Raw genomic sequence first — 15,171 nt, forward strand, 5'->3', positions numbered from 1 at the left:
ATCCCATACCATATTTCAAAACGGTGCCATCAGAGGGAGCCTGATATTCACGGAGTTTCCGAGAATAAGTAACAACAATCTTCTCTATGGGAAAGTGTTGTCTATTCGAGGAATTTATGAGCTTTTCAGTAGTGTGCGTTCAAGGAGTAACTGTCCCTTTCTTCCTTCTACAGCATTCCTTCCTCTACCTCTCCTACTATCACCGTCCTACATCTTTTTTGCTTACCTAAGTCTAATAGGGATAGTATGAGGATAACAGAGATCTTTATCCCATACCATATTTCAAACGGTGCCATCTGGGTGATAGTACCCACTGAGAATAAATAACAGTAGTCTCCTCTATTAGAGAAGTGTGTTTATTCGAAGTAGTACAATACCTGGTATCTCATTGTGAAGGTAACCACAATATGAGATAAAATCAAATGATGCTTTTACACTACTTATGTAGTTAAACTTATGGGTAAACTATGGTGTATTTACACCAATATTATATAGTTAATTTCAATCCATAACATATTATGCCTTGTGCATTTAGTCTTCAAAACATATGTATATATATATATATATATATATACATATACATGTTTTGAAGTAAGTGTATATGTATATATATATATATATATACAGTATATACATATACACTGAACTTTAATTTTAAATCTGTGGGTTTAAGATTAAAATTTAGCACATTGGTTTTTGAGAGGATACCTATTTTGAGGGGAATTACTGGAATAGGATTAATCTACACATAGAAGATTCTAAGTACTTTTTAGGTTATTTGTGGACCAGTGTAAATTCTCTGTATCTCTTGGGGGAAGATTGTCACGTACTAGCGTGGAAGTGATTTTATTACTGATTTGGATGTTACTGGAGTGAGTTTACGTAGCTTGATAACAATTCAGAGTGATATCCTATGCAGAGTCATCATTATTTTTGGTATTCAGTCTCCAGCCACTGCAATTTGCAGAACTTAAGCCTCTCTTGATAACAGGATCCCTTCATTCCCCTCACCAATCTTGTTGCCCTTCTCTGTACACGCTCAAGTAAATCTACATCCTTCCTAAAATGAGGCCTCCAGACCTGTACGCAGTACTCAAGGCGTGGCCTGACCATTGCCTTATACAGAGGGATAATCACCTCCTTTTCCCTGCTAGCAAAATTCCTATATATCATTGACAAAACCCCCATGACCTGCCCTGGCAGCCTGTCTGCATTGCTCAGAAAACTTCTTATCTGCCTGCACAATTACTCCCAGGTCTTTTTCATTTTCTACCATCTTAAGTGTAGTACCACACAGTTGGTACATTTCTCTGGGGTTACTTCTACCCATATGCAGTACCTTGCATTTGTCAAGGTTAAATTTCAGTTGCCACTTCTTAGCCCATCTGCCCAAATTATCTAGATCCTGTTGCAGTAGCACACTGCCATTACTGTCATTAACAACCCTGCCAACTTTGTATCATCTGCAAACTTCGACACTAAACCTGATATACCTTCATCAATATCATTGATAAATATACAAAACAACAGTGGACCTAACACCGAACGCTGTGGGACTCCACTAATAACATTAGTCCAAGAAGAGCAGCACCCATTGATTACCCTCTGTCTTCTCGCACTTAACCATCCTTTTATCCATTGTAGCAACTTACCCTTAATACCATTCTGCTCCAATTTGTACAATAGTCTTCCATGCGCAACAGTGTCAAAAGCTTTCCTGAAATCCAAATATATGATATCAAAATTATTTTTTGCATCCAGTTCCTTTGTGACCACATCATAATATATTTAAAGAAATCCCACATCAATATTTTGACTCACTTTACCCATTTTATGATCAATGCCACCTACTGGTTCTTTTATTTAGAGATTCATAATGCACAAAGAAGCACTGCTGATAACATTGGCAAACTCGATTTTTACCTCCACGAATATATCAACTGTTTGTAGTCAATTTTTTTTTTTGCATAGATATTGAAAATAATTCTCAAAATTTCACAACACTGGTCTGTTGTATTAGAGAAAGTGTCCGAATCACCCTAATAATTTCTGCCATGTATGTAGATGGTTAAAACAAAAACTTGGAGGAAGAAAATCTACAATATTATTAAACATGGATAATATTTATACTCTGGTTGTAAAGGCAATAATAACAAAACTTAATTTCAATTAAGCACTTGAAAATATAAAATAGTGGAATTTTTTATTGGCATTTTATATTTATTAATATTTTTATTATTTTTATTAATATTTTTATATAATTTAATGAAAATTAAGAAGAACATGATTACCTGATTAGGCTTGTTAAAAAGGCAAATGCCATGTCCAACACGAAGAGCATTAATATAATCCTGAAGGCTACACATTGAAAAGTGGTATGGCTGGATTCGGTTTTCACCACTGTGGATAAAAATATTGAAATAAATATTGTCATATGTTTCATTATATGTATACATACACATATATCAGTCTCAGAATTATTCACTCCTCTGATACTACAGAGGAGTGAATAATTCTGATAGACTTGATCCAATCAATCATATGCTAAGTCTGATCTGCTGAAAAAGGATTAAGGAAGTACCACAAATGGCAACAGCTACTAATATGAGGCAAAATGCAGGATTAACATTCCAAAGGCTTTGATTGCTGAATGCTATATCAATAATTTTCTGTTGCATGCTTCTACAATTCATTTAAACATTACAATATCAACAATAGCCTATACTGAAAACTGGAAGAATAAGGGTGATAAAACAGCTAAAAGTGATCTGGTAAGTCAAGAATACTTATGATAAGTGTCCAAAAATCCCTAGAAGAGGATGATTATTAGTCCAACAGAAATCTGTGCAAACAGTGTATAAGACAATATATAATATAGAATAATTCTCAAAGAGATAAAACTGCTAAAGTGAAACCAGAGCATAAAGTATCAGAGATGATCAATATCATAATAAATCGAGAACCCTGCATGTGTCTAGAAAAGTGTCATACAAACTGTAGATGCAGTATCCTGGGGGGGGTGAGATCTACAACAAGGTGGACTCTATGCTCATTATGTGCACCACAAAAAAGGTATACACCAAAAAAAAGATAAGAGTATATCCATCACACTAATCCTTTTTTTTCCTGTAAAAAACAAAACTGACAAGTACTGGTAAGTATGAGCTTGGCACACCCAGGGTCCTGAGCTAGATATCATCATTCTTCTCTTGCTTGGTGATTCCCTTCTATTTCTGACTCTCTTTCTCTCTCTCTCTTTCTCTCTCTCTCTCTCAGGGGTAACTCAGAAATTTTTTTTTTTGGCTGGTGCAGCAAAAGCCTCAGGCTTCTTTGTACCATATGGCTAAATAATAATAAAACTTGTGAATTCTGAAAATGATTGTATTTCAGTCATTGACTGCTGTGTCAACAAATGTCCCCCATGTGATCTGATCATAGAAAGAAATTTAATAAACCAGCTGGGGCAAATCAAAAGGTATGCGACAGCTACCACCACTATCTAAAGGTTAAATAAAACAAAATGTAAATCTGAATGCTGATCCAGGCAACTAACAGATCTAAACCAAACAGAAATATGCAAATAACAATGAAATCGAAATCATGATAAACAGGATTAAATAAATAAATTATTATCAAATAATGCAAAACCAAATGACAGAATAAATTAATATATAATGAAGAACCAGTACTGGTCATGAGCATTCAAACTAAAAACAGATAGCAATGAACAGAAGGAACGTACAAATTGAAGGTGGGTGGTTAACAAAAGAAAGTTGGTTGGTTTTAATAGGGTTTTATGGCACAAGGGCAACTAAGGCCAAATTGTGCCTGTCATAGTAATTCTGAAAATGGATCAGTTTTGTTTTTTTTTCCCTCAGTCATCTGTTAGATAAGTTTGCATAAATGAATCTGCTTTAGAAAAGTAAACAGGTTGGACAGATTTGCAACATCATTAAGAATATGGTTCATCTCTAATGAATTATTCTGGGTTAATGCTGATTTAAAATTTGCCAGTCGAGCAGCTTGATTGTGGGGACAGTCAACAAGATATGTTTCATTGTTAGTAGGGCAGGACAATGAGGGGGAATTCCTCACCTGTCAACAAGTAAAGGTGGGTGAGATGGGTATGACCAATGCATGTCCTTGCACGGACAACCTTTTCTCGTCTGTTTAATAGTGAACTAGATTTCCAGTATTGTGGTATTTTGTTTTATTTGGAAAAGCTTATTATGGGTTTTTTGCTGCCATACTAATGCCCACTGGTTAATATATGCCTGTTTTATGAGTTTGCAGTCCATATAAGGAACTAAGGCAAGGTGTTGTGTGGATTTTTAGCTGCTTGATCTTGCCTTCTCATTTCTTTGGATTCCAGCATGCTCAGGAATCCAGCAGAACCTTACTGCTGTGTCGTATTCGGTGAGATTTCTCAACTGTGCTCTGATTTCTTTCAGAATAGGAAGAAAGTATGGATATCTGTGTTGTAAAACAGTTACTGCACTCAGGGAATTGGTATAGATTATTATCTCTTGATTAGACATGTTGCTGACATGTTCAAATGCCATTTTGATTGCATGAAGTTTGGCGGTGCAAATACTGCAACTAGGGAAAAAGAGTTTCAGAGATAACACAACTTGGAAGAACCACTGCAGCACCTATATATGTATTAGATTTAGATCCGTTCAGTATATATTTGCAGGCAGTGTCTATTTGCTAATGCATGAGCTAAATATAGCTGCTGTATATTTTGATTGTCCAGCATCTGTTTTCCACATTTCTGAAAAAAGTCATCACACAAAATTTGAATGTGGACCATGGTGGCTACATTTTTCTATGTCCAGGTGGATATTGTCTAGTGGGACACTCCAATTCTGCATTACATTCTTCAGTCTGATTTCATTTGGTTTATTCCTGTAGCAGTTTATGAAAGATGGGTTAAAGAGGTAAGGCCAGATAGGATGTGAGGGAAAACTCCGAAGCTTGGCTGCATATGTAAGCAGAAGCATCTATCTATGAAAGGATAATGGAGGATTATACACATTGATATACAGACTATGGCCTACTGATGTTCAGAAGGCATTGTGTTGAATGATGTTGAGGGACTGTAATGCTGATTTTCTGGCTGAGTCATATACAGGTACTGCATAGTATAGTCGGATTACTTTTTTATACAGGTGAAGAAAGGAGTATCAGTCAGCTCCCCATGACATAGCAGAGAGCAGTCTAAGGTTATTCATTTTCTTCAGACAGATAGTTCTTACATGCTGTAAGTGTTTTAGGAAGTTTAATTTCTTATCTAATATTAAACCTAGGAATCTGATATTATCATTGACTGGTATAACATGATTCATCAAATGCAATTCAGGATTAGGGTGCATTTTTCGCTTCTTGCAGAAATGATAGCAAAAGTTTTCTGTGGAGGTAGTCGGTAACCATTTTGTAACATCCATGATTGTGTTTTATTTATTAACAGTTGGAGTTTCCTGTCAACGGAATACATATTTTGTGAGTGACTGGATATGGTGAGGTCATCAGCATAAAGATAAGTTCCTACAGATTTCAGGATGGTTTTTGTTAGAGCATGTATTCTAATTGCAAAGAGTGTAGCACTCAGGACTGACCCTTGTGGTACTCCCTCCTGCATAGAGATTCTGAACAGTGCACTTCGATAACGGACCTGAAAGGTTTGCTCTTCGAGAAAGCTCTGGTGATGGTAAATGGCCTCTTAGTTCTAGGGAATGTAGGCCACAAAGGATGCCATGTGGTTTCAAAGGTTTTCTCTCTATATCTCAGCTCACCATGACTGGATGTTCATTTTTTATTAATGCATTTCACACATTTGCCTCAGCCTTTATCATAAGGTCTAAGGTAGACCTATTTTTCTGGAAATCCAAACATCATTGTTCATAGTAGTTTCAGTTTCCGGATACCAGGTGACGTGACTGTGTATCATTTTTCCCTGAATCTTAACCAAGCAGCTAGTAAATGAGATTGGTCTATAATTATGTGGGTTCAATTGGTCTTTTCCTGGTCTCTATCACCTTACTTCCCCTTTTTCAAGGTAAAAAAGAAAAACCAAATATAAACCAAAAGTAGTGTAGCTCGATTTGGCATTCGGCGTGAAATGGCCTTTAGGGACTGGTTCAGCAAACTCGGGAAATTCTAGGAGCAGGTTTGCGCAAACCAGCTGAATCCCACCACTGGGTAAAACTACAAAATGTTGCCAGGAAATAGGAAAATAATGTGTGATAAATATATGGTTAAAAATTTTAGGAGAGAGTAAAGGGTTCTCTCATTTAGATTCTTTAACATTGGGTAATATATATCGTCTGGACAGGTGTGTTGTTGACTGATTTCTTTAAAGATTCTTCTAATTCATACATTATTAGTAGTTCATTATAAGAGAGGGTTAACTTCATTCCAAAATTTATTTTATATTTTTCAGCGACTAATTTCACTTTTGGGAAAAATGGATCATATGTGGATGATGCAGAATGGTGAGCAAAAGATTCCATGAGGATGTCTGCAATATCTTCAGGAAGGGTTATCTCCTGTCCATTAAAAATGATGATTGAGGAAGGAACTGATGTAAACTTTCCCATAAGGCATCTTATTTTCTGCCAGATTAGTTCTGCACCATGGTGACTGATGATATAAAATGAATACAAAATTCATTTTTAGTTTTTTTCCTGATGTAATGGGCATGTAATGGAATGAATTCTTTCCCTGATGTAATGGAATGGATCCTTTCGAAACTGATTCCACACTTTGTTCTTTTCTCCTTAGCAGCATTAATTGATGTGTTTGCATACTTTATTTGAAGTTTGTAGTATGGCAGTAGCAGCAGCTGCCAACATCTATTTGGTAATGTGTTTAACGGCATCATCTATGGAGTGATGCTGGGTGATAAGATCATCTGTTTCATTTATTTATCAACCACTTACTGTTAAGTTTCTCGACGTGCAGAGCTCAAAGATTATAGAAAAATGGTCAATTTCATGGATTGTCTAAAACTATCCAATCAAAGTCTGGAAGTAATTTGGATAAGCATATCGACAGGTCTATAGTAGAGATTAAGCCTGTCGATAAAATCCAAGGAAGTGAAGCCAGTCGATACCGCTGGACAGTGCAGTGTCGAGTCAGTTTGGTGTGACATAAGAATTGGGAGATCAAAATTGAGAGTAGGAGTGTGCTATAGGCCTAATGACTCTGATGAGTATAATAAGAAACTGTATGGAGAAATAGAGTGGGCCAGTAAATCAGATAGCCTTATAATGGGGGATTTTAATTTCCCAGATATTGACTGGAATTTGGGGGCTGGTCACTCACACACTAGCAAGGCTTTTGTGGATTTATTGGATGATTGTTTTCTACATCAGCACGTTCGGGAGGCAACTAGAGGGAGAATACTCTTGATTTGATTATCAGTAGTGATTCTTCATGCATTAAGAATCTGCAGATAAATGAACCACTAGGTGGCAGTGATCACAGTGTTCTGAAGTGGGAGTTACTCAAAGAGGTAACTACCATTAGGGGTAAAGGGAAGGGGTATTGCTTTCGTAAAGGCAACTATGATGGACTGAGACAGTATTTAAATTCTATACAGTGGGATCAACTGATGATGTTACCAACTGCAAATTCAAAATGGGAAGCATTCAAAGAACTTATCTTGAAAGCTACTAGGCTTTACATACCAACTAAGAAATATTGTTCAAGGTTTAGGCCTAAATGGATGTCAGATGAACTAATGAGGCATATGGCAGAGAAGAAAAATGCATGGGATACATACAAATTAACACGGGACACAGAAGCCTATGATAGATACAAGTTGATCTGTAACCAAGTTACAAAAGAGGTTAGGCAGGTGAAGACAGATTACGAGAGATCCTTGGCAAGGGATGCGAAGAAAAACAGCAAAGAGTTCTTTACTTATGTAAACTCTAGAAGGAAGGGGATGAATCAGATTGGACCACTTGATATCGAAGGGTCAACTGTTGATGACCCTGCTCAGGTAGCTAACAAACTAAATGAATATTTTGCATCGACATTCACACATGAGGAGTTATTCAGCGAGGGGAATGCCAGAGGTGTATTCAACTCTAGCAGTAAGCTAGAGAATCTTTTAATAACTGAAAGTGGAGGAGAAATTGTTGAAGATAAACACAAGAAAGGCACCTGGGGTGGAGGGGATCTGTCCAGTTATATTAAAGGAGGCAGCAAAGGAAGTAAGCAAACCCTTAGCCATAATTATGAGAGCTTCCTTGGACTCAGGGGAGGTACCCATGCACTGGAGATGTGCAAATGTGACCCCAATTCACAAAGGAGGATCAATGGCTGACACAAGTAATTATAGACCTGTGAGTTTAACTTCTGTTCCCGGAAAATTAATGGAGGCACTGGTTAAAGAAGCACTGCAGGATCATCTAGACAAGACTTCAGTTATAGCTCGGACACAGCATGGTTTTGTTAAGGAGAAGTCTTGCCTGACCAATTTGATTGGATACTATGATGCAGTCACAAAAGAACTGGATGCAGGGAATAACTTTGATATTATATACTTGGATCTTAGAAAGGCTTTTGATACTGTTGCACATGGAAGACTGCTGCACAAATTGGAGCAGTATGGCATTGGAGGCAAATTGCTGCTATGGATAAAGGGGTGGTTGAGGGGGAGAAGACAGAGAGTGGTAATCAATGGACACTGCTCATCGTGGACTAATGTTATTAGTGGAGTCCCTCAGGGTTCAGTATTGGGTCCTTTATTGTTTTCTGTATTTATAAATGATATTGATGATGGTATATCAAGCTTAATGTCCAAGTTTGCAGACAATACGAAGATTGGCAGGGTTGTCAAGGACATTACTGACACTATGCTGCTGCAACAGGACCTGGAAAGGTTGAGCAGATGGGCTGAGAGGTGGCAAATGAAGTTTAACATTGACAAATGTAAAGTACTACATAACGGAAACAGCAACCCCAGAGCAATGTATCAACTCTGTGGTACTACACTGACAGTGGTAGAGAATGAAAGGGACTTGGGGGTGGTTGTGCAGGCAGATATGAAGTTCTCTGAGCAGTGCAGATGGGCTGCAAGAGTAGCTCATGGTGTATTGTCAATGATATATAGGAATTTTTCTAGCAGGGATAAGGAGGTGATTATTCCCTTGTATAAGGCAATGGTCAGGCCACACCTAGAGTACTGTATACAGGCCTGGAGGCCTCATTTCAAGAAGGATGTAGAGTTGCTGGAACGAGTACAGAGAAGGGGAACAAGATTAGTGAATGGAACAAAGGGGTGTTCTTACGAAGAAAGGCTTAAGTTTTGCGAATTAGAGTGTCTGGAGACTAGGCACCGGCGAGGTGATCTGATAGAGTTGTACAAAGCCTTGAATGGTTTGAGCATGCTCAATGCTGATGGGATTCTTCCTCTTGCTCAGAATAATCACCTGAGAGGACATAAATTCAAATTGATGAAAGACAGATGTAGGATAGATGTGCGGAAATTTGCCTTTAGCCAGCGGGTGGTTGGTAGGTGGAACAGACAGACTTCCATCCCTTGTCGTGGAAGTTGATAGCCTAAATAAGTTCAAGGCTCAGCTGGACAGGTATTTCGAACAAACAGAGGGGTGAAGTGGAAGTGGTTATTTTTTATTTTACTTTTTTTTTTTTTTTTTTGGCTGATGCTGCATAAGCTTGCTTTCTTGCATCAAATGCCTCTACTAATGCTAATGTTAATGCTAATGCATCTTTGGTTTTCTGCCTGTAAAGAACCCTATAACTGGTGATGTGCATTAAAATCACCAAACACACAGAAAGGAGAAGGTAGTTGTAGGATCAGATCATCTAGCCCAGTTTGTTGGCAGATTGGATTTGGTAAGATATATATTGATACGAGAGTAAGAGTTTTTCCAAGAGCAAGGAATACTCTAACTACTTCTAAACAGGTTTGCAGAGGAATACGTCTGGAAGGGATTTTATTTTATCCTGTCATGCCCATACAGTGTATAGTTTTTAACTGAAAGCATCACTTGCGAAGAGAGATTTGCTTCTTGTAGTCAGATGCTTACTGGATGGTCCTGATTTATTAAATCATGAATATCATCAATTCTGCTACAGAGACTTCTACAATTCCATTGAATCAACTGATCCATTATTTATCTTTAGAAGTAGAAAGTGTTTCTGACTGTTTATTAGAGCCAAACTATTTACAGCTTTCAAATTTTAGTTTATCTTTTCTTGGGAATATGGGTCAAGGAGTATTTATATCCTCCTCTGCATGTATTTATATAAATATATTTATATTTCTTGGAATGTGTTTTACAAGAATGGAAAAGAAGCTGTTATGGAATGGGAGTACCGATTAATGACAGATATCTTTGGAGTCTAAATTTTGCCAATGATCAGGTTATCATTGCACAAGAAGCTTATGATTTAGAATACATGTTGAGAAAATTGCATCTTACATATAATCATTGGGGCCTCAATATCAATTTTACAAAGACACCTAAGCACAGCAGAACCATCCTGATGAATTAGAAGTTACAGAGTCCATACATCTAAAACCTGTTGACTTTTTCAAATATCTTGTATGTAGATTAATTAAAAAAGCATTGGGGGAAAGAGGAAGTTTACACACAAATTCATCAAAGTAGGAAGATTCTTAGTGCCCTCAACTCTATATGGTGGGACAACAATATCTCCTGTAGAACTAAAAAACATATTAGACAGTCATTAGTGGAATCGGTAGTTTGCTATGGCTGTAAGGTGTGAACACTGAAGGAGGGTGACAAAAAGAAGCTTAGGGCCCTAGAGATATACTACCTATGTCTGAGTGCTACGGTTTCTAGGCTAGACAGGATAATGAACGAGGATATATAAGAAGGCATAAGCACACAGATGAAGATATTATAGAACGAATAGAAAATAGGAGGTTGAGATGGTTTGGACATCTGCTCCACATGAATGAAGACATATGGCCTAAAATTATATATGAGTGGATACCACAAGAGAAGAAAAGGGGATGCCCTAGAAAAACATGGAAGGAAGGTGCACTATCAGCCATGAGAAAGAGAAATTGGAAAGCTGAAGATGCCCAGGTCCGGCGACTTTGAAAAATGGGAACAACAAGGCACCGATCTGCCTATAAAGTTGACTATAGATAGATAGATAGTGATCATCATCTAAATTTTTTTTTTTTGTGAAAAATAATTTTAAAAAATGCAAAAACTTAATGATCGATAGTTCAAGACAGCTATATGAAAAAAACAAAACAAAGGGAATGCACGGTATTCATTTAGCTAAACAGCACATATGATAGTATGCACTAAAATATATTACAGCATAATGTTCTTATTATTCATACTTCTGATTTCAGTAATTTTTTTGAATATTCATGTTATTTAATTATAGTTAAAAATAAATTCCCTTTCCAGTTATAAGCTTTAAAATGACATATAATTCAGATAGCTGTTGTTGTGTTTGTTATTTGGTTTTTAGGAGCATTAGCAACTAAGGCCATATTGCTCTGGGGGATATGCGGTGGGCATTCCCTGACCTTTCTGCATCCTCCGTATTTGGTGGTCATGGTGCCTTCATAGCCAGGTGGGAAGGAGCAGCAGTGCACAGCACACGCTTCTTGATTAGACCGGGGTTCGAGCCCGTCACCACCAAATACGGAGGATGCGGAAAGGTCAGGGAATGACCACCGCATATTCCCGGAGCAATATGGCTTTAGTTGCTAATGCTCCTAAAAACCAAATAACAAACAAACAACAAACATTTGGTGGTCACAGGCTCGAACCCCTGTCTAATCAAGAAGCATGTGCTACGCACTGATGGCCATGGAGGCACCACTTGTGGTGTGTGCCAATATTTATCACAATGCTGAATAACCACCTCCATGATTGGATGTATGCGCATGCGTCTGATGTGGTTAAAAGTACTACGACAAGTGGATATGTGCAGTGATTCGAGCCATAATCGTTAATGGTAATTGTGCGAATGGTCAAAGATTTCGATATCTCAAAGGGAGTTATGGGTCGTGTTGAGATGACCAGTAGTGCTCTGTGACAGCAGAGTGTTCAGAATCAGCCAACCTGATGGCCCTCTCATATTCTGAGATCCAGTCCTGGAGCTTCCTGGATGTTTCCCTGACATAGTAATTACCACAGTCCTGCAGGTAATGTGATATACTGAGCTGCTGCATAACAAGGAAGGGATAGATGTTTTTACCCTTGAGAGAAGAGATTGCAGTTTTTGCCAGGGAGCTGTAGACATTTTATTCGGTGGGCAAGTAAAATCTTAGACAGGCATGGTACACCAGGGTAGTAAGGCCTTTCTAAGATTTTACGTGCCCACCAAATAAAATGTCTACAGCTCCCCTGGCAAAAAAAACAAAAAACTGATCTTTTCTCTGGAGGGTAAAAACATCTATCCCCTCCTGTTAAGCAGCAACTCAGTATATTGCATTAACTGCCATGACTGCCATAGTTACTAAGTCCGAGAAACATCCAGGAGGCTCTGGGACCAGATCTCAGAACATGAGAGGGTCATCAAGTTGGCTGATTCTGAACATCCACTGTTGCAGAGCACTGCTGGTCATCTCAACACAACCTTAACCCCTTAATGTGAAGATATCGAAATCATCAACTATTTGCACAATTACCATCAGCAATTATGGCTTGTATCACTCCACATATCTACTTGTCATAGCTTATTGGATGTAGGCATGTGCATACATCCAATCATGGAGGCAGTTATTCAGAATTGTGATAAACATTGACACACACACCACAAGTGCACACCCTGCATCCACAGTTACAAGCATCTGGTTCTAACCAGTGATTGTTCCTTTTTTGCTTGCACTCATGTCATGCTTTGTTGTCTTGAATGACCACACCAGGGCATTCTTTGTTTCATATTAACATTTACATCTAGCTGATGAAGAGTCCTTCAGATTCAAAAGGTACCTTTAATTTTTACTTTTTGTATTTGTATTTTATTTTTATTAAAGTTACAATATTGTTTGTACCTGAAATCTTCTTTTCCGTTTCTCCAGTTAGAACAGTATTTATACTCTCTACAATCAAAAATTTTTTTAGTATAGAATTTTTCCTGCATGCTTGAACAAACCAAAGCAAAAAATTATAGCTAAGGATTACACAAAAACACTATTAGCATGCCTAGTCTTCTGAAGAGATTGCTATTTATCATGGTACATGTCCTGCTCTGACTACCAGTTTACCCAACAACCCTATCTCAATAGGATTACAACAGCAGAAGCATATCTGAAAAAGTTTACTCTAAGTTACCTGTGACGAAATGTTGGTACGAATGTGAGGATTTTGTAAAATGGCACCTAACCTCTACATGGCTGCAACTAAAAAAAGAACTAAAAAAAGAACAAGTTTCTCATATTTCACATAAAGGTTTTCTACTCATGCTCATTTCCACTGCCTTATATTACAGATATTGCTTATCACAAACACACGCTAGGTGGTGTGTGAAGTCATGTTCTTTTCGCACTCAGGTATATTTGTTATTCTAAGTGTTTTTTTTAACTCTATGTTAATTGGTTTTTCTGTACCTGATGCTGGGTCTCTGTTCTTGATGCCTGATTGCTTCCTTATTTCAAATATTGCTCCTAAAGTAAGTTATTTTTAATCTTAAATTCTGCATTGCTACCACTGCTGACCAGTGTCCTGTCGCCATGCTGCTCTGCGAGTGCTTTCTTTTGTCACTCTGAACTTTGACCTTATTATTATTGTTATTATTAGCCATATGGTGCAAGGAAGACTGAGGCTTATGCTGCACTGGCCAAAAAAAATTCCTTTACTCTGAGAGAGAGAGAGAGAGAGAGAGGTAGAAAGGAATCACCAAGAAAAGGAAGAATGATGATATCCAGCTCAGGACCCTGGGTGTGCCAAGCCCATACTATCAGATGTGAATCCCTGGAGCAAACGAGTGCTTAGGGCAGTGACCTACTTTCTCCTTGGAGTGTGAAACAGCAACAATGCTTATCATAGAAAAACCCTAAAAGGTTTAATATTCTAAGAGAGATAGAAAGACTAGTACAATAGGTTAGGAATTTACTTGCTGCTGCTGTAGTGAATTCCCCCCCTCCTCCTTTCTGGTTGGCTGCTGAAACCCAACATATATTCTAACATTTGCCAGTTCAGCATAGTTTTAACTTTAATATTGAACTTGTAAAGAACAATATGGCTATATAAATATCTTGTCATAGAGCAACTGTGAGCAGTTTCATTAAAGGCATTACACTTGTTTGAAGAACAATTAGGTTTTTCTTGTTAAAAAGGTTTTTCCTGCTTTAAAGGTTACTGAATAAATAAACTAACTAATAACTTAATAAATTAATAAGCAAATATTATCATATTACTTACATTCTACCAAGAAATACTACTTGTTACTTCTGTTAATTTACTTCACTGACTGTGAACTATGTCTATCAACAAAACTGTTGGGGAGTCCCCTACAACTTAAGGACAGCTAATTTTGCCATTAGCAACTGACCTTGATAATAATGATACTTCTAGTGGTGTTGCTTCTGACAACACTACTGCTTCTCCTAATGTGCAAACTTGCAGTCTTCTGAAGAAGTTAGGATCTTCAGAAATTGAGTCATTAAATTCTTAATGTGACACCTGTACCTTGCTTGCACATTCTCCATCTGTCTGTGAGACTGCTTTTGATTCCACTGGTGATACTTCAATGCCTGATAACCATGCTTCTGCTACACAGCCTCAACTTGATGTTTCTATAAGCGCTGATTCCACTTATGACACTCCTATGTGGCAATCTACTACATCCTCATGGGGTGTTGACCTAACCATTTCTTCTGAAAGTAGAGTTTCCATAAAGGTCCCGCCTATACCATTTGTTCATTTTCCACCTAAGCAAGCTGCAGAACTATTACATAAGGATCTTGGGGATTATTTGTTTAAAGAATCCAACAAAGTGACTAAACAAGTGTCCAAAAATGTTCTTTGGTACTGGGCTAGCCTTTAACATGCTTTAAATTAACTTCTCTCAGAGAATGCAAAGCTTCTGACTAAACTGGAAGAAAATGAAAAACATGTCTCTCTTCCTACACCTCCTGATTCCTCCACCTTGACTTATGCTCAAATAATACATGGTTGGCCTAGTTCCCCAGCACCT

General features: G+C 37.7%; 1 protein-coding gene across 10 annotated transcripts in view; it reads right to left on the reverse strand.

Annotated features, from left to right (window-relative positions):
* Positions 1-15,171, reverse strand: part of LOC150090991 (disintegrin and metalloproteinase domain-containing protein 11-like) — a 1,161,948-nt gene that overhangs the window by 590,019 nt on the left and 556,758 nt on the right. For all 10 annotated transcript variants that reach the window (XR_016546962.1, XR_016546963.1, XM_090373761.1 and 7 more), the window contains one exon: positions 2,292-2,400. Coding sequence is in view for 8 of the 10 variants with exons in the window: in XM_090373761.1 (XP_090229887.1) it covers positions 2,292-2,400 (109 nt within the window). In the remaining 2 variants the exon portion in view is untranslated. The remainder of the gene's footprint in view (positions 1-2,291; positions 2,401-15,171) is intronic.

The sequence above is a fragment of the Mastigoproctus giganteus genome, chromosome 1 (genome assembly GCF_048544385.1).
Source record: "Mastigoproctus giganteus isolate SK-2022 chromosome 1, ASM4854438v1, whole genome shotgun sequence".
NCBI classification, from domain to species: domain Eukaryota; kingdom Metazoa; phylum Arthropoda; class Arachnida; order Uropygi; family Thelyphonidae; genus Mastigoproctus; species Mastigoproctus giganteus.